At 40.1% G+C, this 22,606-nt stretch overlaps 4 protein-coding genes across 4 annotated transcripts in view; 3 read left to right on the top strand and 1 right to left on the bottom strand.

Annotated features, from left to right (window-relative positions):
• LOC115017493 (extracellular calcium-sensing receptor-like) overlaps window positions 1-22,606 on the bottom strand; it is a 39,975-nt gene that overhangs the window by 5,580 nt on the left and 11,789 nt on the right. The window contains exon 2 of the mRNA XM_029445982.1: window positions 19,484-19,499. The gene's annotated coding sequence lies outside the window, so the exon portion shown is untranslated. The remainder of the gene's footprint in view (window positions 1-19,483; window positions 19,500-22,606) is intronic.
• LOC115017801 (extracellular calcium-sensing receptor-like) lies at window positions 2,055-5,010 on the top strand. Its single transcript, XM_029446496.1, has 6 exons — window positions 2,055-2,194; window positions 2,279-2,567; window positions 2,647-3,378; window positions 3,465-3,692; window positions 3,825-3,948; window positions 4,109-5,010. Exons 1-6 carry the CDS (start codon window positions 2,106-2,108, stop codon window positions 5,008-5,010), a joined length of 2,364 nt encoding a protein of 787 aa, XP_029302356.1. The 5' UTR covers window positions 2,055-2,105.
• Window positions 6,797-10,338, top strand: LOC115017492 (extracellular calcium-sensing receptor-like). The gene is given in 7 exon segments (XM_029445981.1): window positions 6,797-7,017; window positions 7,087-7,375; window positions 7,674-8,480; window positions 8,579-8,806; window positions 9,154-9,277; window positions 9,433-9,803; window positions 9,805-10,338. Coding segments are annotated over 7 exon segments (2,574 nt in total).
• Window positions 11,337-14,298, top strand: olfcj1 (olfactory receptor C family, j1). Its single transcript, XM_029445983.1, has 5 exons — window positions 11,337-11,603; window positions 11,775-12,599; window positions 12,693-12,923; window positions 13,129-13,252; window positions 13,385-14,298. The coding sequence occupies exons 1-5, from the start codon at window positions 11,352-11,354 to the stop codon at window positions 14,296-14,298; spliced, it is 2,346 nt and encodes a 781-aa protein (XP_029301843.1). The 5' UTR covers window positions 11,337-11,351.

The raw sequence follows: 22,606 nt of genomic DNA, 5'->3' as shown, positions 1-22,606 counted from the left end.
GGACTTCACATAAAAGTAGCTGCATATTAATGCCCATGGTTTTAGAGTGATATATTCAACAGTCATACTGTAATGTTTAGTCACATCATTTTGGCCATGTAGTGTAGATAAATAGATAGCGCATCATCAATTTTCTAATACACTGTTACATGGAAAACAGGAACATAGGGAGAACATGTAAAGACCAGAGGGTTGCACTGTTTGTATGCCTCCAAATACAATAATATCTCACTGTTTTGTCTAACTAGATGTTTCAGAGGTGGAAAAAAAAGCAAATAAACTAAAATTATTTAAGTTTCTTTCTTTTATTCAGTATACAAGTTGGATGAGTTCAAAAGGCAACATCATGGTGAAAAGCCCCACGGCATCATCTTGACAAAGGCAAGTCGAGGTCTTAAGGGGATCATGATGCAACATGCCTGACGGGAAGTTTCCAGTGGAGGCTGAGACAGGTGTGGAGGCAGGCTGGGGACACTGTAAACTCTAGAGGAAGTTTTGTTAGTTAGTTAGAGCGTTAATTAGTGGAAAGCGCCTGAGGTGTAAGTCATGGTCAGGCCTGAGGCACCTGCATTTCACCACATGTGCTCTTACTAAATGAGTCCCAAAAGACATATCCTCTGGAGAGGTCTAAAGTGTTTCATAAACTAACAGGCATCTCTACAAACACACAAATAACAATTTATTTTTAATTAAAGCGGGCTTAAGAGGCATGTCGGCTGACTAATACACATTATTTTGATTGAAAAAATAACAATAGCACCAAGTTAAATATCACATGGCCCAATGCATCTGTTGAATTATTTATTGTGATCAGTTGTCAAAAGTGTAACTTTAATTTCCTTATCCACAGTCATTTGTGGATCGGGATTGCCATTGTGTGAATGTTTTTATTTATTTTTACATTTGAAGCTTCCATTATTTACACAGTTCAAGCTGACTGGTCTGTACAGATATATTTGAAAAAGAAGAAGAAAATTACAGAATGAAGGAAAAATCAGCAGATCACTTTTTGTGTTTTTTTTGTGATAATTGCGTTTGTATTAGACGTCAAATGATCATCTACTGACTTAACTTGCATGAAGCATATGAAGCACCTATGAAGTATAACCTTTAAGCCCATTTTGTACATTGTCAAGAACAGATTGCACAAACGTCATTATTTTTTAAAGGAGAGGAAGTATGTACTCTTCCTCACCTGTGCACTTATTTCATAATTTCAAAACTATAAAATACTTATTTGTGAGTGACAGAAGAAGACGCTGAATATGACATTTGAACTTTTGGCTGAAAATATGAGAATATCTATCCATCCATCGTCTACCGCTTATCCGGGGTCGGGTCGCGGGGGCAGCAGCTACAGTAGGGAACCCCAAACTTCCCTTCTACAGGCCACATCCTCCAGCTCCGACTGGGGGATCCGAGGCGTTCCCAGGCCAGTGAGGGTCTTGCCCGGGGTCTCCTCCCAGCTGGACATGCCTGGAACACCTCCCTAGGGAGGCGACCAGGTGGCATCCATACTAGATGCCCGAACCACCTCAACAAATATGAGAATATGAGAATATGAAATATGCAAATCATTTTCTTCCCTGTGCCACTGTATTTTAGGACCGAAGCAGTACATTATAGCCTTTGCCAGGAATAATAATTAAATCCTCTACTTTTTGTGAGGCTATTATTCTCCCTATTCATTACAGTTTAATATATAACAATACATTATATTTGATAACTTATCATATCTTGTGAACTTAATATGCAAAGTAATTAGTAACTACACCTGCCATGGTTAAATCATTTCATACAAAGATTTTATGGCAAGACCCAATCAAGGCTGTCCTATCTCGCTCATCTCTGATTGGTTAGTAAGAGGCCAGTCACCCCTGCTGTCAACCAAGATAATAAAATGTCACATTTAAGTCCACTTTAACCCCAACATGGTTAGGTAGCTCTGCCCCATCAGCAGTTGGGAGTGGAAGATGTCACAAGTGATAACACGGCTGATTTTCATGGGGCTCCTTTTGGCATTTGGATCAGCGGATGAGGAAGCTCCTTTCTGTCAGATCCTGGGGAGTCCAGAGTTCCCTCTGCTGTCTAAAGAGGGAGATGTCATGATCGGGGGAGCCTTTTCCATCCATAGCAAAATCACACAACCACCACTTTCCTCCACAGAGAAACCAACACGTCTCACATGTTCCAGGTAATGCTGAGCTTTGTATAGAAATGCTTTCTCGTGAGTTCTGTCACAGTGAATACAGTTTGTACTTTGCTCTTTTTGTCTCAGTGTCAACCTCAGGGAGTTTCGATTTGCCCAGACCATGATCTTTGCTATCGAAGAAATAAACAAAAGTGAATTTCTTCTTCCTAATGTTTCAATCGGATACCGTATTTATGACAACTGTGGCTCAACATTATCCTCAATGCGAGCAGTAATGGCCCTGATGAATGGTGATGAGTGGACTGTGGGAAAGAGCTGCTCTGGTCAATCAGCTGTTCATGCTATTATCGGGGAGTCTGAATCCTCTTCGACCATTGTTTTGTCACGCTCTACTGGACCATTCAAAATACCAGTGGTAAGAGCTTTGTCTATGTGTATCAATGTGTATATTACATGCAAATTCTTATTCTTTCTCTCTCTTTGTGCATACTCAGATAAGTCATTCAGCTACTTGTGAGTGTTTGAGCAACAGGAAAGAGTATCCCTCTTTCTTTCGAACCATTGCCAGCGACCTCTACCAAAGCCGAGCGCTCGCCCAGCTGGTCAAGCACTTTGGCTGGACCTGGGTCGGTGCAATCAACAGCGACAGTGACTATGGCAACAATGGTATGGCCATCTTCCTTGCTGCAGCCAAGGAGGAAGGAGTGTGTGTGGAGTATACAGTTAAATTTTACAGGGAAGAACCAGAAAAGCTCATGAAAGTGGTAGAAGTGATCCGAAAGAGCACTGCCCGTGTCATTGTTGGTTTCCTGGCCCACGTAGAGATGAACAACCTTCTAGAACAGTTGATTCTGCACAACATCACAGGCCTGCAGTTTATTGGTGTGGAGGCGTGGATCACTGCTAACAGCCTTGTGACTCCCACCAGCTTTAGTGTGCTGGGAGGGTCATTGGGTTTTGCTGTGCAAAAGGCCAATATCAGTGGCCTGGATGATTATTTAATTAAAGATTTCTGGGAGACAGAGTTAAAGTGCAAGGAGACAACATCATGCAAAGAAAACCAAGATCTAATTGAGCTTAAAGATTATCATGATGATGTGGCAGAGCTGAGATACTCCAGTAACATCTACAAAGCTATCTATGCTGTGGCCCATTCTCTGCACAGCATCCTAAAGTGCTCCAAAAGTCGGGAGTGTGACAACACTGTAAAGGTTACTCCCTTGCAGGTAAGAAGAACAAATTACTAAACAGTTTATTTATAAGCTCTGTTCATTTATACTGTACATTAACATATTGTCTTGCTACTTTTTAGGTAGTTGAGTCTTTGAAGCAGGTGAATTTTACCATTAAGAATGGGGACCAGGTGTGGTTTGATAGCACTGGAGCAGCTGTTGCTCGGTATGAGGTGGTGAACTGGCAGCGTGGATCAGATGACTCAGTCCAGTTCAAACCTGTCGGGTATTATGACGCCTCCTTACCTCCTGGACAGAAGTTTGTGCTCAAGACTGAAGCCATTATGTGGCCTGGAGGGAAGAAAGAGGCAAATATAATAATTGACAGTAAAATCTACATTTATGTAATGCAAACATGTCAAAACATGTAGCATGACAATATTTCATCTTGATGATTGTTTAAAAATACTTATTTGCTTTTATTTTTCTTTGATTCACAGTTGCCTGTGTCAGTGTGCAGTGAGAGCTGTCATCCAGGAACTTTTAAAGTCCTTCAGAAAGGAAAGCCAGTCTGCTGCTATGACTGTATAACATGTGCAGAGGGGGAAATCAGCAACAGCACAGGTATATGTACCACAGACCTGAGATATTGCAATTTGCATACATTGTTTGCTTTCTACACATTGTGTATCTTGTTAAAGTTTGCTATGGTACAGTCTCTTATTTACGTTTTTAGGATGTAACTCATACAATTATAATACTAGTGACAATATTTCTATTCCAGATTCTAATGACTGCAAAAAGTGTCCTGAAGAGTATTGGTCCAATGAAAACAGAGATGCATGTGTACTAAAAAATGTTGAGTTCCTCTACTTCACTGAGGTTATGGGAATAATACTTGTATTTTTCACTTTGTTTGGTGTGCTCCTTACTTTAATTGTGGCTACTCTATTCTTGATCAATAAGGACACTCCCTTGGTAAAGGCCAACAACTCTGAGCTGAGCTTCCTGCTGCTCTTCTCCTTGACTCTGTGTTTCTTGTGTTCTCTGACCTTCATAGCCCGGCCTTCTGAGTGGTCCTGCATGCTGCGACACACAGCATTCGGCATCACTTTTGTCCTCTGTATCTCTTGTGTTCTGGGCAAAACTATAGTGGTGTTGATGGCCTTCAGGGCCACACTTCCAGGTAGTAGTGTGATGAAATGGTTCGGGCCTGCACAGCAGAGGCTCAGCGTCCTGGGTTTCACTCTGATACAGGTTTTAATCTGCATACTTTGGCTGACAATCAACCCTCCTTTCCCCTTGAAGAATATGATCCACTATAAGGAGAAGATTATTCTTGAGTGCGCTCTGGGATCACCTGTAGGGTTCTGGGCCGTGTTAGGATATATAGGACTTCTAGCTTTATTATGTTTTGTTCTCGCTTTTTTGGCTAGAAAGCTGCCTGACAATTTTAATGAAGCTAAATTTATCACATTTAGCATGCTGATATTCTGTGCAGTCTGGATCACCTTTATCCCTGCATATGTCAGCTCTCCTGGGAAGTTCACTGTAGCTGTGGAGATATTTGCTATTTTAGCATCCAGTTATGGGCTACTGCTCTGTATATTTGCACCAAAATGTTTTATTATTGTACTCAAACCTGAACTGAACACCAAAAAACATCTGATGGGGAAAACCGGTTAAATCTTCATGAATGTATTTTACTTTTTTATTTAATGGCTTGTGGTTTGGATTACATTTTGAAATGACACATGCATACTATTACTTTTAAACATAGTGTTTAGGTTTCCTTTTTCTGTATCAAAATCTAGCTACAAAGCAACACTGTTTTTTACAAAGTTAAATTCTTACATTTTACATTGAGATCTTTCCATGATGTAGTGAATTCTACCTATCAGGTGCTACAATACAGTCAGTTAAAAACTTATTTTGTAAAAAAAAACTAATGATTTGTATTTAATATAAATAAATAAAACATAGTAAAAACTATCCATGACTTTCTGTTTCTTCATTTTAATTAGCACAATTAGGGCTTTCACAGTCGTGTCCATATAATATCCATATATTTTAAAAAGACATGTGGGGAAAAAGGCGTTGTCATTATATAAAATACAAGTTGTACAAAGTACATTAGCTAATGAAATAACACAGATCTTATCCTTACTTTATTCAGGGAGTTCCATTGCAAACCAGGTTTTCTTTTTCAGGAATGCCCTATTCACAATAAACCAGTAACAAATATTGACCCTTTGAACCTGACCAGTACAGAGCTGCACTGAATCAGGTTGGGAGTTAAAGGCCTTGCTCAAGGACACATCAGTGGTCTGTGTGTGTTGAACCGGTGACTAAAAGTCAGAAGCAAGCATACAATACATCATATAATATATGCTATTTACTGAGCATATGTTTAGGGTTTCATTTAATTTAACATAGCAAGGTTAGCATTAATGGTGTAATGTTCAGTACGCACTAGAAAAAAAGTACATTAGTACATTGAAATAAACAACCGTTGAATCCTAACATGAACTGTTAAACATTTAGCATGTTTTTTTTCTTAATCACATATTGTTTCATATAAAACAAACACATTATATGATAACACATATGCCCACAGCCACACTCCCAACACACACACACACACACACACACACACACACACACACACACACACACACACACACACACACACACACACACACACACACACACACACACACACACAGAGCACAGACAAGGGGAGTTGAGGGATTTAAATATTTGGATCCACAGCCACCTGCCTTTGAAGTTATATTCTGCACCAAAATATTTCATACAACATATTCTAAAGCTATATTCTTCATCTCCACTGAACTCTGTCAAGATCTTTCTTCATATGAAGACCAACTTCAGTGTCAGGGCAGTACACTCTTGTTTACTTATTTTGGTATCTGTCTCTGAAACCTTCAAAGTGCCCCAAACCAACATGTCTCAGAATACAGAATAAGATTTTTTAGATTGTAGATACTTTTAAAACTATATAATTATTATTAAAATTATTCAATTAACAAAACCATGCACTAACCCATGTTTTGGTTTGCATAATTGTCTGAATAACAATAATTTGATATAGTATTATTGAGTTTTATTTCTTAGCTTTGATTTTTTCCCTTGTCAGTATTGTAAATTTGGCAAATAAAAATAAAATCCAGCTTCGAAACAAACTTCCTGACATCCTCAGCTTGCATATATGTTTAAATGCATTGTGTTCCCCATCATTATATCTTCTTATAATTTAATTTAGGAACATTTAAGCAATTGTCTTAAAAGCAGAGAATACTACCGCAAATGAAGAACAGCAAAGCGATCTGACGTCATTATGCAGTGATTCGATAAGAGGACTTCAATCATCATCATCTTCAGAAGTATAAAGCTCTGCCTATGAAAGGAGATACATGTTTTGGTCAGACTTGTGTGTACATATGTGTGCCTGATGTGTGACTGTGTCTATGCAATGCTACTGTTTGTGCTTTTTGTGGGAGCCTTTGGAGCAGAGGAAGACACTGCACTCTGTGAGATGCTTGGAAGCCCAGAGTTTCCTCTGTTATCTGGGGAAGGAGATATCACAATTGGAGGAGCTTTCTCCATTCATAGCCAAATATCAGAGCCTCCACTCTCCTTCACAGATGCTCCAGAACCGTTCACATGCTCCAGGTACTGTTTGTTGAAATTGGCACATAAATTCGGAAAACTGTTAGTTAAAACTGTTCTTTCTCTTTTCAGGTTAAATTTGAGAGAATTTCGTTTTGCCCAAACAATGATTTTTGCCATCAAGGAGATCAACAATAGCAGCTCTCTGCTGCCTAATATCTCAATTGGTTATAAGGTATTTGACAGCTGTGGTTCAACGCTGGCTTCAACGCGCGCAGTAATGGGTCTAATGAATGGGCAGGAAAGGTTTTTGGGTAAAACCTGCTCCATCCAGTCATCTGTTCATGCCATCATCGGAGCCTCTGAGTCCTCGTCAACCATTGTGATGCTACAAAGTTCAGGGATTTTCCAAATACCCGTGGTAAATATTTGTAATATTTGAATTCATGTTTTGCCTGATTTCACCATGATCCTTTTTACAAAAAGCTTGTAATGTTATTGATCCATCTTATGATCAACTTAGTACAGACTGAATACTGATACTATTGTGGTTCATTTCAGGGCTATGCAAAGTTTGGGATTAGGTTGCCATGGTTTGCAAGATTGAGTCAAAAGTCAGATGAGGAGTCAAACAGCATTTTGCCTATGTTTGCCTATGCCTATGCCTATGTCACTTAATACTTAAAATTCTCAAATGTTATAATATTTTTTTCTGTTAGATCAGCCACTTTGCCACTTGTGCTTGTCTGAGCAACATAAAGGAGTACCCCTCGTTCTTCAGAATCATCCCTAGTGACTACTATCAGAGTCGAGCATTGGCAAAACTGATGAAGCACTTTGGCTGGACATGGGTTGGGACAGTAAGAAGTGACAATGATTATGGTAACAATGGCATGGCAACATTTATCACAGCTGCAAGACAGGAGGGGGTCTGTATTGAGTACTCAGAGGCCATCTCAAGGACTGACCCCAGTGGGCAGGTTGCCAAGGTGGTCAGAGTGATTCAAAGCGGCAGTGCAAGGGTTTTAGTTGCCTTCCTCGCCCAAGGTGAGATGGATGTTCTGCTTGAGGAAGCTCTGAAACAGAACTTGACTGGGCTGCAGTGGGTGGGCAGCGAGTCCTGGATTACTGCAGGTCATCTGGCCACTAAAAGGTATTCAAGAGTCCTGACAGGGTCTCTGGGTTTCACCATCAGAAAAACTAAGATCACAGGCCTCCGAGAGTTTCTTTTACAGATTAACCCAAGTCAAGACCCTCATAATAATTTGCTGAGAGAGTTCTGGCAAGCTACATTTGGTTGCAGTTTCCAGTCCAGTCTTCATGGTCAGACCCTGTGCTCAGGCTCTGAAAGACTACTGGACATCAACAATCCTTTCACAGATGTGTCAGAGCTAAGGATATCTAACAATGTGTATAAGGCTGTGTATGCTGTGGCTCATGCCATGCATAACATGTTAAAATGTGGACAGAGTGGTGATGCAGTGAATCAGCGGTGCATCTGGAAAGATGATTTCGAGCCAAAACAAGTAAGATGTCGACTTCGTGAGTTATGTAAATTATTTGAAATAATAAAATAAAAGATTCCCTGCACTTTAAGTTATTCACAACTGTTCTCTGTTGGTAGGTTGTGAAACACCTCCAAGGTGTGAATTTCACTCTTCAGTCAGGAGAAAGAGTGTATTTTGACGGAAATGGGGACCCTCCAGCGTTTTATGAGCTTGTGAACTGGCAGAGAAATCAAGCAGGAGATACTGTGTTTGTGGCTTTAGGGAGCTATGATGCCTCACTACCAAATGGAAAGCAGTTTACAATGAACGGAATAAACACAACATGGGCTGCCAAGTCCCCAAAGGTAAAATGGGTAAAGTATGAAATACTCATTTTGGAGGTTGATTTTAAAATACATAACTGTTCCCTGAGCCATTTCTATTATAAAAAATAGGTCAATTCTGCATTGTAAAGAAAGTCAAATTAAATTCAAGATATACACATATATAAGGATACCTATATTTTGTATATTTTGCAGACTGACATGCCAAGTGCGAGGAGTTTCACCTCACACCTAGATTGACGTGTAAGATCTAAGTATAAACAAGAGTTTTCAGAGACCCTAAGAAAGACCCTAGCTGATTAAACTAAACCAACTAAATTAAGGGGCAACAAACTATGAGTACTTGATGAGTTGTCATGTTGTTACAGAGGCCACTGTCTGTCTGCAGTGAGAGTTGTCTGCCAGGTTTCCGGCAGGCTGTGATTAAAGGCAAACCCATCTGCTGTTTCTCCTGCATCGCATGTGCTGCTGGAGAAATCAGCAACTCAAGCAGTGAGTAAACACTTTCCTATATCTAATTAATTATGTAATATTTGTACAAAAAATCAATGCTTTCCAGTATTTCACCTATGAGGTACTTAACACAGCCAGTGTTTATTTTAAAATGAGTTTTGGTCTTGTTACAGTGTTCCATATTTTCCATTCAGATTCTGCTGAGTGTTCACGGTGTCCACTGGAGTACTGGTCAAATGAAGATCACAGCCAGTGTGTTCCAAAGGTGATTGAGTTCCTATCCTATGGCGAAACCTTGGGCGCCCTCCTCACTGCCTTCTCATTGTTTGGAGCGTGTTTAACACTGGCAGTGTCATGGGTCTTCTTTCGGTTTCGTCACACACCTCTTGTCAAAGCCAACAACTCTAAGCTGAGCTTCCTGCTTCTCTTCTCCTTGACTTTGTGTTTCCTGTGTTCTCTGACCTTCATCGGCCAGCCCTCTGAGTGGTCCTGCATGCTGCGCCACACAGCTTTTGGCATCACGTTTGCCTTGTGCATGTCTTGTATCTTGGCTAAAACCATAGCAGGTGGTGATCGCCTTTAAGGCTAAAAGGCCAGCAAACACAGTTACTCAGTGTTCTGCTCAGCTTCAGAGAACAAGTGTTCTCAGCTATACTTTACCGCAGGTGTTGGTTTGTGTGCTGTGGTTAACCCTTGCCCCGCCATTCCCCTACAAAAATACGGCTTATGTCACTGAAAGAATTATTCTAGAGTGTGATTTAGGTTCACCTATAGGGTTCTGGGCTGTGCTGGGGTATATAGGACTTCTGGCTGTGCTATGCTTTATTCTTGCTTTTCTGGCTCGAAAGCTGCCTGATAATTTCAACGAAGCCAAGTTCATCACCTTCAGTATGCTGATATTCTGTGCAGTCTGGATCACCTTTATCCCTGCGTATGTCAGCTCTCCTGGGAAGTTTACTGTAGCTGTGGAGATATTTGCTATTCTGTGCTCTAGTTTTGGGTTGCTCTTCTGTATATTTGCTCCAAAATGTTATATTTTAATGTTAAAACCAGAGAGAAACACTAAAAAACACATGATGAGGAGAAACCAATTAAAATAACTATAAATTAGTAGGTAGAATAAAATGCCTAAATTGCTATTTGGCAACGCTTGGACTGACCATATTTGCAGTCTTTTTATTGCAATAAACAATGTCAGTAAATTGCAATCCCTGAAGCCTTAATTTAACATTTTCAGCTGTACTGAATACAATACCTAAAAATGTAACAGTGATATATTTGTCGTGGTGAATCAATTTCAATTCCTTTTTTAATGTAACACTTTAGGTTTTAGCTTCCTTGGAGGAATGATGAGATAGTTGTGTCTTTAAAGAAAATTGAGAATGTCCAAAAAATAAGTTATTTTTATGCCTTAGCTTGAAATTAAAAGTAAAAACTGAAAAAGAATATTCAACAACAGCTCAGATATTCCCATGGACGCACATTTCTGAAATTGTTATTATCAGGAATTAGTTATGCTGAAAACAAAGATGAATTACAAATATAGTAAGTAGGGCATATAACAGGTCCATCCATCTGTAAGTCACACAGAAAGTCCTGTCATTGGTGGACTGAAACACAATAATCACATGTTGCACGCAGGCCCCTGAGGCTTTGTGATAGTTAGAAGAAAAATCCTATAAAATGCTCAGAGTTGAGGGATTTTATCTTTGGGCCTTGGGTGGTAAATGTTGAGGTGAGCTACTATGCTGCTGATAGCAGATCTGCTACTCCTTTCCCTCCTGGCTGTCAGAGGAGGGAAGCCTGCGTGTCAAACATATGGGACAAAAGAACAGTCTCAGTTTTTTAAGGAGGGAGACATCAACATTGGAGGCATTTTCTCCTTCCATCAGAACCCAGTCAGTGTCAATCCAGCTCTTGAAGTCAACCCAGGAACAATCCAGTGTGAAGGGTAAGAGGGGATGAAAAAACATGTAAACCTTATTACAATATGTGTTGTTCATTCATGTTTAAGTGTAAATCCTTATATTTTTATTTTTCACAAATTGTGCAATTTGGTCCCTTTCTTTTTGTTGTAAGACTGGACCCAGGAGAGCTGCAGTATGCATACACTATGATATTTGCCATAGGGGAAATCAACAACAGCTCAGAGCTTCTGCCAGGAGTGACACTGGGTTACAGGATCTTTGACTCCTGCCCCAGTATCCCTCTCTCCATCAGGGCATCGCTAAACCTGATGAATCGGTATGAGAGTGGGGAAGGCAGCTGTAGCAAACTCTCCAATGTGCACGCTGTCATAGGGGAAACCACATCTACCTCCACAATAGGTATTGCACGCACCATGGGACCCTTCAATATACCTGTGGTGAGTGTTGGGGTCATGCACGCTTTATGCACTGGTGAACAGTCAAGTGAATTTGTGTTGTTGATTAAGAAGTAATATAACATGTGAAAAAGTTTTATTAAATGTGTCATTCAAATTAGGTGTTGAAGGTATTTCAAAATGAGCTATTTCTCTGTTTTACTTGTGTTTCAGATCAGTCATTCAGCCACTTGTGCATGTCTTAGTAACAGAAGAGACTATCCCTCTTTCTTCAGAACCATACCTAGTGACATTTACCAGAGCAAAGCCCTAGCTAAGCTAATGAAACACTTTGGCTGGACCTGGGTAGGAGCTATCAGAACTAATAGTGACTATGGGAATGGTGGCATGGCCACTTTCCTGGAAGCAGCAGAAAGGGAAGGTGTGTGTGTTGAGTACTCAGTCGCTATCTACAGAACTGATCACAGGAAGTGGTTCTTAGAGGTGGTGGACATTATAAAGAAATCCACCTCTAAGGTAATAGTGGCATTTGCTGATGGCACAGACCTTGACATACTTATTAAGGAGCTCCATGCTCAGAATGTGACAGGCATGCAGTGGGTGGGCAGTGAGGGCTGGATCACGTATCGCTATATCGCCTCTCCAGTAAACTACGCTGTGGTGCAGGGTGCAGTGGGCTTTGCAGCACTAAATGCTCACATCCCTGGGCTGCAGGAGTTCCTGGCTAACAGCAGACCCTCCACCACAGTGGGAGACCAGGGACTGGTGGAGTTGTGGGAGATAGCATTTGGCTGCACGCTGACTCTTCATGCAGAGACTCAGAATCAGAATTCAGTTGCAGCCTGTTCTGGGAAGGAGTCCCTGTGGGACACAAACACACGCTTCACAGATGTTTCAGATGCCAGTTTGCTGAATAATGTTTACAAGGCCACATACGCTGTCGCTCATGCATTGCACATGTTGTTTACCTGCAAAGATGGACAGGGGCCTTTTGAGAACAATACTTGTGCTGATAAGGAAAATCCCCAAACATGGCAGGTAAACATAAAACCTACATTCTGTGACTAAATCAAAACTACTTTATATGTTAATAGTTAAGTAGTTTAATAACAACATATCTGTTCCCTGTAGGTGCTGCATTACCTAACACAGGTCAATTTTACCACTAAGATTGGTGAAAATGTGTTTTTTGACGAGATGGGTGACCCTGTGGCACGTTATGCACTGGTAAACTGGCAGATGGATGAGACAGGTTACATAGTCTTTGAAACCATTGGTTTCTATGATGCCTCCCAGCCTGAGGGTCAGCAGTTTGAGATGATAGCAGATGTGAAAGCCATCTGGGCAGGCGAGAATCTTGAAGTAAGTACATTTGGACAGCATGTACTACTAATTAGCTTTTTTTTTTTTATTCTATTTGGAACATAACATCCTTCCTTTATATATTGAGTAACAAATAATGCTTTGAAACCTTTTTTCTTTCCATAAACTGCTGGGTTTATTACAATATTAACAAAAGTCTGGAATGTATCATGAATGTTTTTTTAATGCTATCACTGTGATGCAGGTACCAAGGTCTGTTTGCAGTGAGAGCTGTTTGCCAGGGACTCGCCGGGCTTTTGTCAAGGGCAAGCCTATCTGCTGTTTTGATTGCATCACCTGTGCTGACGGGGAGTTTAGCAACAGTACAAGTGAGACAGCAGGATTCCTAGCCTTTACTCTTGCACTCATCATGTTTCTGTTGGGCAAAATCACTGCCAGCACTTTACTGGTCTATCTGAAGATGTGTGTGCTGTACAGCTTAAACATATTTATGCTTTCAGATGCAGTGAAATGTGACAAATGCCTTCCCGAGTACAAGTCCAACGAAGAGAGGAATAACTGTGACTTGAAAGCTATTGAGTTCCTCACCTTCAGGGAATTGATGGGTATACTGTTGGTCACCTTTTCTGTCTTCGGTGCCTGCCTGGCGATGACTATAGCCCTGATATTTTTCCACTACAGGCAGACTCCTATTGTCAGGGCCAACAACTCTGAGCTGAGCTTCCTGCTGCTCTTCTCCTTGACTCTGTGCTTCTTGTGTTCTCTGACCTTCATCGGCCGGCCCTCTGAGTGGTCCTGCATGCTGCGACACACAGCATTCGGCATCACCTTTGTCCTCTGTATCTCTTGTGTTCTGGGGAAAACTATAGTGGTGTTGATGGCCTTCAGGGCCACACTTCCAGGTAGTAGTGTGATGAAATGGTTCGGGCCTGCACAGCAGAGGCTCAGCGTCCTGGGTTTCACTCTCATACAGGTTTTAATCTGCATACTTTGGCTGACAATCAACCCTCCTTTCCCCTTCAAGAATATGAACCACTATAAAGAGAAGATTATTCTTGAGTGTGCTCTGGGATCAGCTGTAGGGTTCTGGGCAGTGTTAGGATACATAGGGCTCTTAGCTGTGTTATGTTTCATACTTGCTTTTTTGGCTAGAAAGCTGCCTGATAATTTCAATGAAGCTAAATTTATCACCTTCAGCATGTTGATATTCTGTGCAGTCTGGATCACCTTCATCCCAGCTTATGCTAGCTCACCTGGAAAGTTCACTGTGGCTGTGGAGATATTTGCTATTCTGGCCTCAAGTTATGGAATGCTGTTCTGTATTTTTTTGCCCAAGTGCTACATAATGTTATTAAAGCCTGAGAACAATACTAAGAAACATTTGTTGGGTAAAGGGACCCAGAAAGCCTTTTAAGTTATGTGTTAAATTACAGCAGTATACTAATTGTTATGTAAGGCTGATGCTCTTAGTTAAAGATTAGCTTAATTAAGTGAAAAAGCAATTTATACCTCTGCACAAAAATATCCTTATGTTTAAAATGGATTTCAACAACTCAGATGAACTTAACTGAAATAATACAGATGAATATGAACAAAACCTGTAACGTGGCAATGCTTTCTCATGGGCTCAGAAAATCATTTTGCCTCCTTTTCAACTGTAAATATTTTTATCCCATGTAGATGTGTGTTTATGTATTGTGTACCCAAAGGGAATAATTAACTTCCACATTTCAACTTGAACATGAACAATGTAAAATAACACTTTTTTGCATTTAAACCATATGTATCAACAAAACAGAAATCAAATAAAAATATTGCTTGAAAAGTGCATGCTATTGTTGTTGTTTTTCACAGCTATGAAAAATCCATAAAATCCAAAATTCACATTAGAATACAAAACCATACACACATACACAGTAAACTATATAACACATTGGTTTGTAGTAAGCATTAGAGACTCAATCATTTCAGAATGTATCATTGATTCAGTTTATGACTCAACATATAAGTACATCTTAAATGTTTAATTAACAGAATTAAAATACTATAGTCTTTCTCTCTCATTTATAAAGAACCTTACACTGTAATTAAGATAAAGACATACAGCTTATGATCTTTTGAAATAAATGAGGCTATCATCTATCACCACTGAATGCATATCTGGGTTGTTATTATTGTTAAATTCAGTATGCACGTGGATAAATAAAAGTGAAGGAACAACACGTGAAAGTTGTAAAAAGCTCCCTAAAGTCTTCTCAAAACCTGTTCATGGCAGAGCCTGTCAGCAATGTACCCATGAAATTTGTCACTGTTAATTTACATAGTAAGATATTCATCTGTATGAATTGTATTGTATTTAAGTCTAGATAAAGATATATGTGCCGTTTTGTTTTTTTATGGGAATCAACAATCAACATTTATCAACATGCACAGAGGGCACGTGGGTGATCAATGTGGGCACAGCATAAAACCTTTTATCTGGGTTCCTGGCTGGCACTCATCCACCACCAAGAATCCTATATTAAAGATGTATTTATAATTGACAAACCTTTTCTGATGGCTTATTAGAAAGTGAAAAACTCAAAACCCTTTATTAATAAATTATTAACATTTTTAACTGCAGACATGATGACTTACTAGAAAGAGACACATGAGCATTTCTAAGCTATTAAATAATTCCTATAAACCATTCATTAGAGGTGATTTATCAGAAAGTTACTAGTTGGTAAAGTTATCTGCTGGCAAACTCAAATAGAAAAGATAAAAAATTTTTAAATGTGTGACGAGACAATAGCATTCAAAGTTACACTCATTTATTCAGATCCCAAAAATGTGTCTTATGCAAGTTCTTGTGGACTCAAATGACAGAACTGATGACTGCAGATAATGATGAACTTTATTGAAGAGTGCAAAGCATCAGAAGTAAACAGTAAAAGTGCAAACTGTTCATCTTTTTTAGGGAGCATGGCTGGAAAAGTAAGGCACTGAAGTCACAGGTGGAGCGTCTCTGCATTCTTCAGACCTCCATTAGTCTGCTTGGTGAGAAACTGCTGGTGGAACTGAGATAGGGAGGGTCGCTCTCAGATTGGGAGAGGAGCAGGAGTTGGTGGTGAACGTGCTGGATGGGGAGGAGGAATAAGCATCTCTGGTACACAGCTCGTGTAAAAGGAAAGTGTTCTGACGGCCCTAGATCATCTTCTGCTAGAACTTGAAGTCTCTGAAGTTCAACAGGGTCTGGAGAAGAAGAAGAAGAAGAAGAAGATGAAGTAAACAGAACGTAAACAGATAGGCAGCTTTAAAGTATCTGCCCAGGCAGCTATAAATATGTTAAGTAAAAGATTATAGTTGTGTGTGTAGCTCCAATCCTTGCTGTGCCACTGAGCTCTCCACATGGCAATAGGATAGAAGCTGGTGGTGCAGTTTGCTGGGAGAGGCTGCAAGTGGAAGTTTCGTAATTTAAACTGTCTGCCAGAACCTGCAGGTGGAGGCGGTGGCTGTGTCATAAAGTCATCTTTTTATGACTGTTGCATGTTATATATATTGTTGTGATTTTAATGTTGTTGTGCGCTATCATGGAGATGAACTCTTGTTGTGTATAAATATTTGCATGCTTCCTTTAACCTTTTCCACGAACTGTCATAACAAAGACACACAGACGCATTGGTAATTGACACACCTGAACCCAACATTGCTAATTGACACACCTGAACCCAGCTAAAATCAGCGATCTCATTCGCCAGTTGCTATAAATATGCCTGATTACCTGCTGAACCAGACCTGGAAGGATGTAGACCAGTGTTACTCATTGTGCCGCTCGCCAAGCTTTAATTGGTAGCTTGCATGGCAGTGGGCTAAATAAAGGGGTGATAGATATGATTATGGAGTCAATATAGATATTTCATGAAAACATTACATATAACCCATTAAAACACTGAACGTGTCTGCTCTATTGGCCTACAAATAATAGATAATAATAATAATAATAATAATTGATAAAAGATGCAAATAAAGACTAGAAACAAGATATTTAAACTTGCTAGGCACTACACTAACTCACTGCGGAGTTGCCAGTTTTGGCAGTCTATCAGCGCTACAATGGTGAATGTGCTCTTGGACGGGTAGATACATGGTGGGCTAGTATATAAATAAATAAACTTAAGGTCATTAAAAATATGTTAACATAAGCATGCTTATGGATATGGACATTTGCTAAAAAATAATTTATATCGCTAAATTTGAACATTTAAATTGAAGCATACTACGACCAACCTGGCACTTCATACCTGCGTTAGCTTGGTTCTGGTTGACTCGTTTCACCATTACATGCTAGTTACCACGTCTTTCTACAGACTGTAAAATGGATCGATTTCTTATTAAAAAGTTGCACACCAGGTGGACAGAAACAAAGCGTGACAAACGAGGAAAATTAAGATTTGGCTTTGGAGCATCAAACCACAGCAGAATCGAGCGGAAGATGCTGGAGATGTGGTTTGTGGACAGACAACAGCTGCTCCCGTTAAAAAAGAAAGGTACGAGCCATACAAGACGAGCAAAGGCAATTTCAAGAAAGGTGGAGGAATTTGTATTTGTCCTCCACGAGTCGAATCCTTTGTTCCCTTTGTTCTTTGTTCTGTTTCTGGACAATAAAGGCTCATACTTAGGACAACTAATACAGCTGAATGATTAACTGAGGACATCTTTTGAGATCGCATGGATTTTGGCTCGGGCAAAAAAAAACCTTCTCAGACTCAAACATTGTGAAACACTGCTTTTTGGCTTCAGCAGAAATATTGTTTGTAGAGTTTGACAACATCATCCCAGTATTAAGATAATCCTGATTTTATTGAATGCATTGGTTGGCTGCATTGCATATTATATGTTTTGGGTGGGATGACAGATTAATAAACAGACATGCTTTTTATGACTGGATGTAGCTTTTCATACTTTGCCACAAAAGCGGCTCTCCTATTGACTTTGTCCTATCAATGTGGATCTCACGTAAAAAATAGTGAAGACCACTGATGTAGACCCTTACAAGATGTTTCCCTCGCCGCACACTGATCCTCCTCAGCTCCTCCTCGTCTGGTGAACCAGATCTTGGAGGATGTTTCCCAGGACAGTTGCTGCCTTGCCTCCCCACGGATCGGATCGGATCGGATCCCTCTTGCTCCTCGCCGCGCACTGATCCCGCTCAGCTCCTCCTCGTCTGGGGAACCAGACCTTCCTCCTCTCGCATTGGTGAAGCGGCCTCTGACCCTTGCTGTTTCAACGCGCTCTAAACCTCCAGACTAAAGGAAAGTGAGAATTTCCTCCTTATTGAGCATGTGTTTTGTCACTGAAGTTTATTTGGTGTATCCTGAGTCCCCTCTTCTGTGGACCGAGGGTTCCATGACCAGAGGCAGTGACAACAATACTCCAGCTGACTGGCTACGTGGAATACCGGCACTGGATTAGATTGAAACAGTGGCCGCACTTTATCGACAGTCCCGCTGAAGCACCCCCTTTCCCTGGCGCAAGGGAAAATGCGGAGTGGTTGTTTCATATTAACTGGACTGGACTTTTGGTATTTTTAAACCATTTGCCTGAACTATTGCTTGACACATTTAACATTATTTTAACTATTTATTAACGAGGTGTTTTAAACTAATGTTGTAATAAAAGTAAATAATTTTATACTTTTCTTGGTGTCATTCTCGCTGTGTTGGTGTGGCCCGGAATCCGAACCTTTTAGATAAATCTGATGTTAGCGGGCTACTCTAGTCCGTTACAGCTGCAGGTTGCTGACAGCAGCTGTAGGTGGAGGTTTTGTCTCAGCTGTCTGCCAGAATCTGCAGGTGGGGGTGGTGGCTGCATGTTGCTGACAGCGGCTGTAGGTGGAGGTTTTGTCTCAGCTGTCTGTCAGAATCTACAGGTGGAGGCGGTGGCTGCAAGTTGCTGACAGTGGCTGTAGATGGAGGTTTTGTCTCAGCTGGCTGCCAGAACCTGCAGGTGTAGGTTGTAGGTTGCTGACCGCGGCTGTAGGTGGAGGTTTTGTCTCAGCTGTCTGCCAGAATCTGCAGGTTGAGGCGATGAATGCAGGTTAATGACAGAGGCTGTAGGTGGAGGTTCGGCTGAAGCTGTTTGCAGGAATCTGCAGGTGGGAGCTATGCCTGCAGGTGGCTGACAGGCGGAGTTGGCTCTCCTGAAACATCCACATCATAAAGCGGAGGAAAGACAGCAACCCCGTAGGAAACGTCCACCAGCACCAGGCCGTCTTCATCCACTGATTCTGTGAACGTGGGACGGTCCAGTCTCTCCCACAGCTTCTGCTTGATACGACGTCCCAGATCTAAACTGTACGGATGCGGACGACCACTCTTGAACCTGTGAGGAGAGGAAGACATATAAATGAAATCAGAACGATGAATGAAACATTTTACGAAAGATTTCTCAGTGATTGGAAAATGTGTTAATTATCTGATTGATTGTTGATACAACATACCTCAGCATGTGAGCCACAGCTTCATGTTAGTTCTGCTGGTACCCCTTGACTGAGCGATTGTGTATCTTTAGAGGTTCGTCAAGGTGCCTCTTCTGAGGAAGGTCTGCAGAAGCAGGACAGCGTTGGCGCTTTTGCTTTAAAATCGGCACCTGGAGAAGGTCAGCAACACATGAGAGGATGTCTGGCTCCAGTAAACGTCTTACTTAATAACATACTTTTAACATTTTGAAAGAACAAACATGAGAATCAAAGGTCTCACCGGTTCGTCCCTGCAGCATGGACATTGTCTGCAGCCTGCAGGCTTCCTTCCGCCCTCTGCCTGGCATGCAGAGATTCTCCTTCCTGTCTTGCAGGTGGATGGGCACATCACACTGTAACAACACACACTCATGTTAGAATGAGGCTTTACAAGTACAATTCAATGTTTTTCAAATCAGACATTTTGACTTGTCAAAAAAGAAAAGTTGTTATTGCTAGATTTATAGCTTCCTCAAGACAAGACAGGTAACAAAACAAGAGCCACCCACCCGTCCTCATGTCAGTAATAACTTAGTGATGCATAGGCCTACACGTGTAGCCAATATTATATATTTTATTATATTGTATGAAAATATAATGTCACATATCTACTGGGACTTACTGTACTAAACCCACGCACTTCAGTGCCATAGGCCTATTTCAATTGGCTTCATTAAAATACGCAATCTCAATGTATTCCATGTATATAAATTATGCACCTGGAGAAACCCATAGCAACCACGGAATCCTCTACGTCCATTTTGTACACACGTGTTCTTACAGTCACATCATCTCTATGATCTGAAGTTCATACAATCAGCCTGAGATCAACTCCATATCTGAATATGAATCTCCAGATCTGACTGCAGCCTCAGTCACAGCTGTATTATAACACTGGAGATGTATTACTCACAGTTTTCAGTTTGGTTGCTCAGATGTAACTCACAGAATTTGCACCCGAGATAAATTGTGCGCATGGAGGTGCATCTTATTCATCATTATCCACATACTTATTTATATAGCCTATCTATATATAAATAAAACTGAAGAAAGCACTTGTTATTGCATCATTAGTGGTACAGACCTGTTGTTCATCATTACGCACAGACAATATTACAGTTTCGTGGAACAAATATTCAACTTCCTTAAAAGAAATGAGCCTATCATCTACCACTGAATGCATATTTGGGTTGTTATTATTTTAAGGTATGCACGTGGATAAAATAAGACTAAATCTGAGAGTTCATATCACAGCCTGAGTGAAGGAACAACACGTGAAAGTTGTAAAAAGATCCTTAAAATCTTCTTCTTCTCTTATGAGGGAAAATACAAGGCCGGTTCATGGCAGAGCCTGTCAGCAATGTACCAATGAAATTAGGATCAGCGGTAAATTACATAATTAAATATTCATCTTTATTGCTTAATTATATATTTATAAATCTAGATAAAGATAACTTTGCCGTTTTTTTTAATGGGAACTTGGGGGCAGCAGGTTTATCAACATGCACAGAGGGCAGCACGTGGGGGTGATCAATGTGGGCCCAGCATTAAACCTTTTCTCTTGGTCCGTCAACAGGTTAATGTGACCATGGCTGCATGTGTATGAAGTTATAGGCCAAGCTTGACTCGTGCTGAATTGTGTCAACACGTGTACTTGGAAGCAGGCAAAGTTAATTCATCTGAACATGAACACTAAGTCTGATCTTTCTGGGACTAATTCTGGCATGTAGGAAATTGATTATGAAATATTGGATATGGAGCAATTGTGGGTTTTATCATATAGTTTCTTGACCAACGCAAAGAATTGCAAAACTTTTTTAGCAACATATTTATTAAACAGTGACAAAAAATATGAATAACTAATGTAGAAATTAACTTATTTATTTATTATTTATTATTTTATATGGCATAGTTGAAATAAAATGATCTGGAAAGAGTAAATCAATTACTATAATCGTAAGAAAAAAAATGGTATATCTGGTGTGTATATATATATATATAATCTTTTTTTTCTTTTCTATTGTTATTTCAGTTTTTTTTAAAGTGAACTTAAGCCTGAGACATGACATGACTCCATTCTCCAATATAAGAGTCCAACTCCAATTACGCACAGACAATATTAGAGTTTCGTTGAACAAATATTCAACTTCCTTAACACTCAAGAGAAACTCATTCTGAGAATCTCAGTGAGCTGAAGAAGTGTCTATGTTTAGTGTGTGTTGTGTGGCCTAGTGGTCTTGTGATACAGCTTCCATATACAACCCTGAGTTGCTCCAGGGGGACTGTCCCTGTTAGTTCACTGTAAGTTGCTCTGGATAAGAGCGTCTGCTAAATGACCTGTAATGTAATGTAATTGGTTCATTCACACTAGTCTTGCAGATAACTACACACAGTGCAGTTGGGCCTTTGCGTATCAAACAATTATAGTATGAACTGTGCTTGTACACAATGTCTTACATATATCTTACATGAAGCATACATTATAAATGAACATCTTCTCTGATGTGTATGTCTTTAACTGGAGACTGGTTATAGATGGAAGAGCTTTTGTTTGTCTTATATTATTATGCAAGTGTTTAAAAAGGTGTAACTGCTCCATATTTACACATGAACACCTTGAATCAGCCAATATGATGGAAAATGTTAAATCTTTGTGGATTTTAACATTGTAAACACACAACCACATCTGATGAAAAGGCAGTGTGCATGTTTTATATTTAAAATCTTTATCTTGGGATATCTTTAGATCAGCTACTTCTGTCTGTCTCAATGATAAAACCATCCTTTCTCAAGAGGACAATATGCAGTTGATCAAACAGTTGGACTTGGGTTGGAGCTATTAGAACAAATGATGATTATGGTATGGATGACTATTGTGGTGTTGATTGCGTTCAGGGCCACACTTCCAGGTAGTAATGTGATGAAATGGTTTCCATTACACACATACACGATACATATTCAATTGATGTACAAAAAAAGCAGAACAACATCTCAACTCATTTACCAAGAACGTTACACTGTATCTAACATAAAGACATATGGATTATGATCTTTTAACATGAGGGAAAGACTCATTCAGAGAATCTCGGTGAGACACACAAGCTCCTAATTTTATTTGGCTCATACAGCAAAAGAAAGACATATACGAGTAAAGTATTTGGTATTAAAGAAGTAGTTTAGAATACATTATCACAATTACAATATATTAAATGTCCAACAGTTG

Source organism: Cottoperca gobio, chromosome 13 (genome assembly GCF_900634415.1).
Source record: "Cottoperca gobio chromosome 13, fCotGob3.1, whole genome shotgun sequence".
NCBI lineage: Eukaryota > Metazoa > Chordata > Actinopteri > Perciformes > Bovichtidae > Cottoperca > Cottoperca gobio.
The sequence above is the reverse complement of the archived record's forward strand: the minus strand, read 5'-3'. Positions and strand labels throughout refer to the sequence as shown.

What these genes read in the sequence shown, in the direction of transcription:
- LOC115017801 (XM_029446496.1), top strand. Translation starts at nt 2,106, where the DNA reads ATGATCGGGGGAGCCTTTTCCATCCATAGCAAAATCACACAACCACCA. An exon ending in ACACGTCTCACATGTTCCAG is followed by an intron (nt 2,195 to 2,278) that starts GTAATGCTGAGC and finishes TTTTTGTCTCAG; the next exon opens with TGTCAACCTCAGGGAGTTTC. An exon ending in TAAAGGTTACTCCCTTGCAG is followed by an intron (nt 3,379 to 3,464) that starts GTAAGAAGAACA and finishes GCTACTTTTTAG; the next exon opens with GTAGTTGAGTCTTTGAAGCA.
- olfcj1 (XM_029445983.1), top strand. Translation starts at nt 11,352, where the DNA reads ATGATATTTGCCATAGGGGAAATCAACAACAGCTCAGAGCTTCTGCCA. An exon ending in AAAATCCCCAAACATGGCAG is followed by an intron (nt 12,600 to 12,692) that starts GTAAACATAAAA and finishes TGTTCCCTGTAG; the next exon opens with GTGCTGCATTACCTAACACA. An exon ending in GGGCAGGCGAGAATCTTGAA is followed by an intron (nt 12,924 to 13,128) that starts GTAAGTACATTT and finishes ACTGTGATGCAG; the next exon opens with GTACCAAGGTCTGTTTGCAG.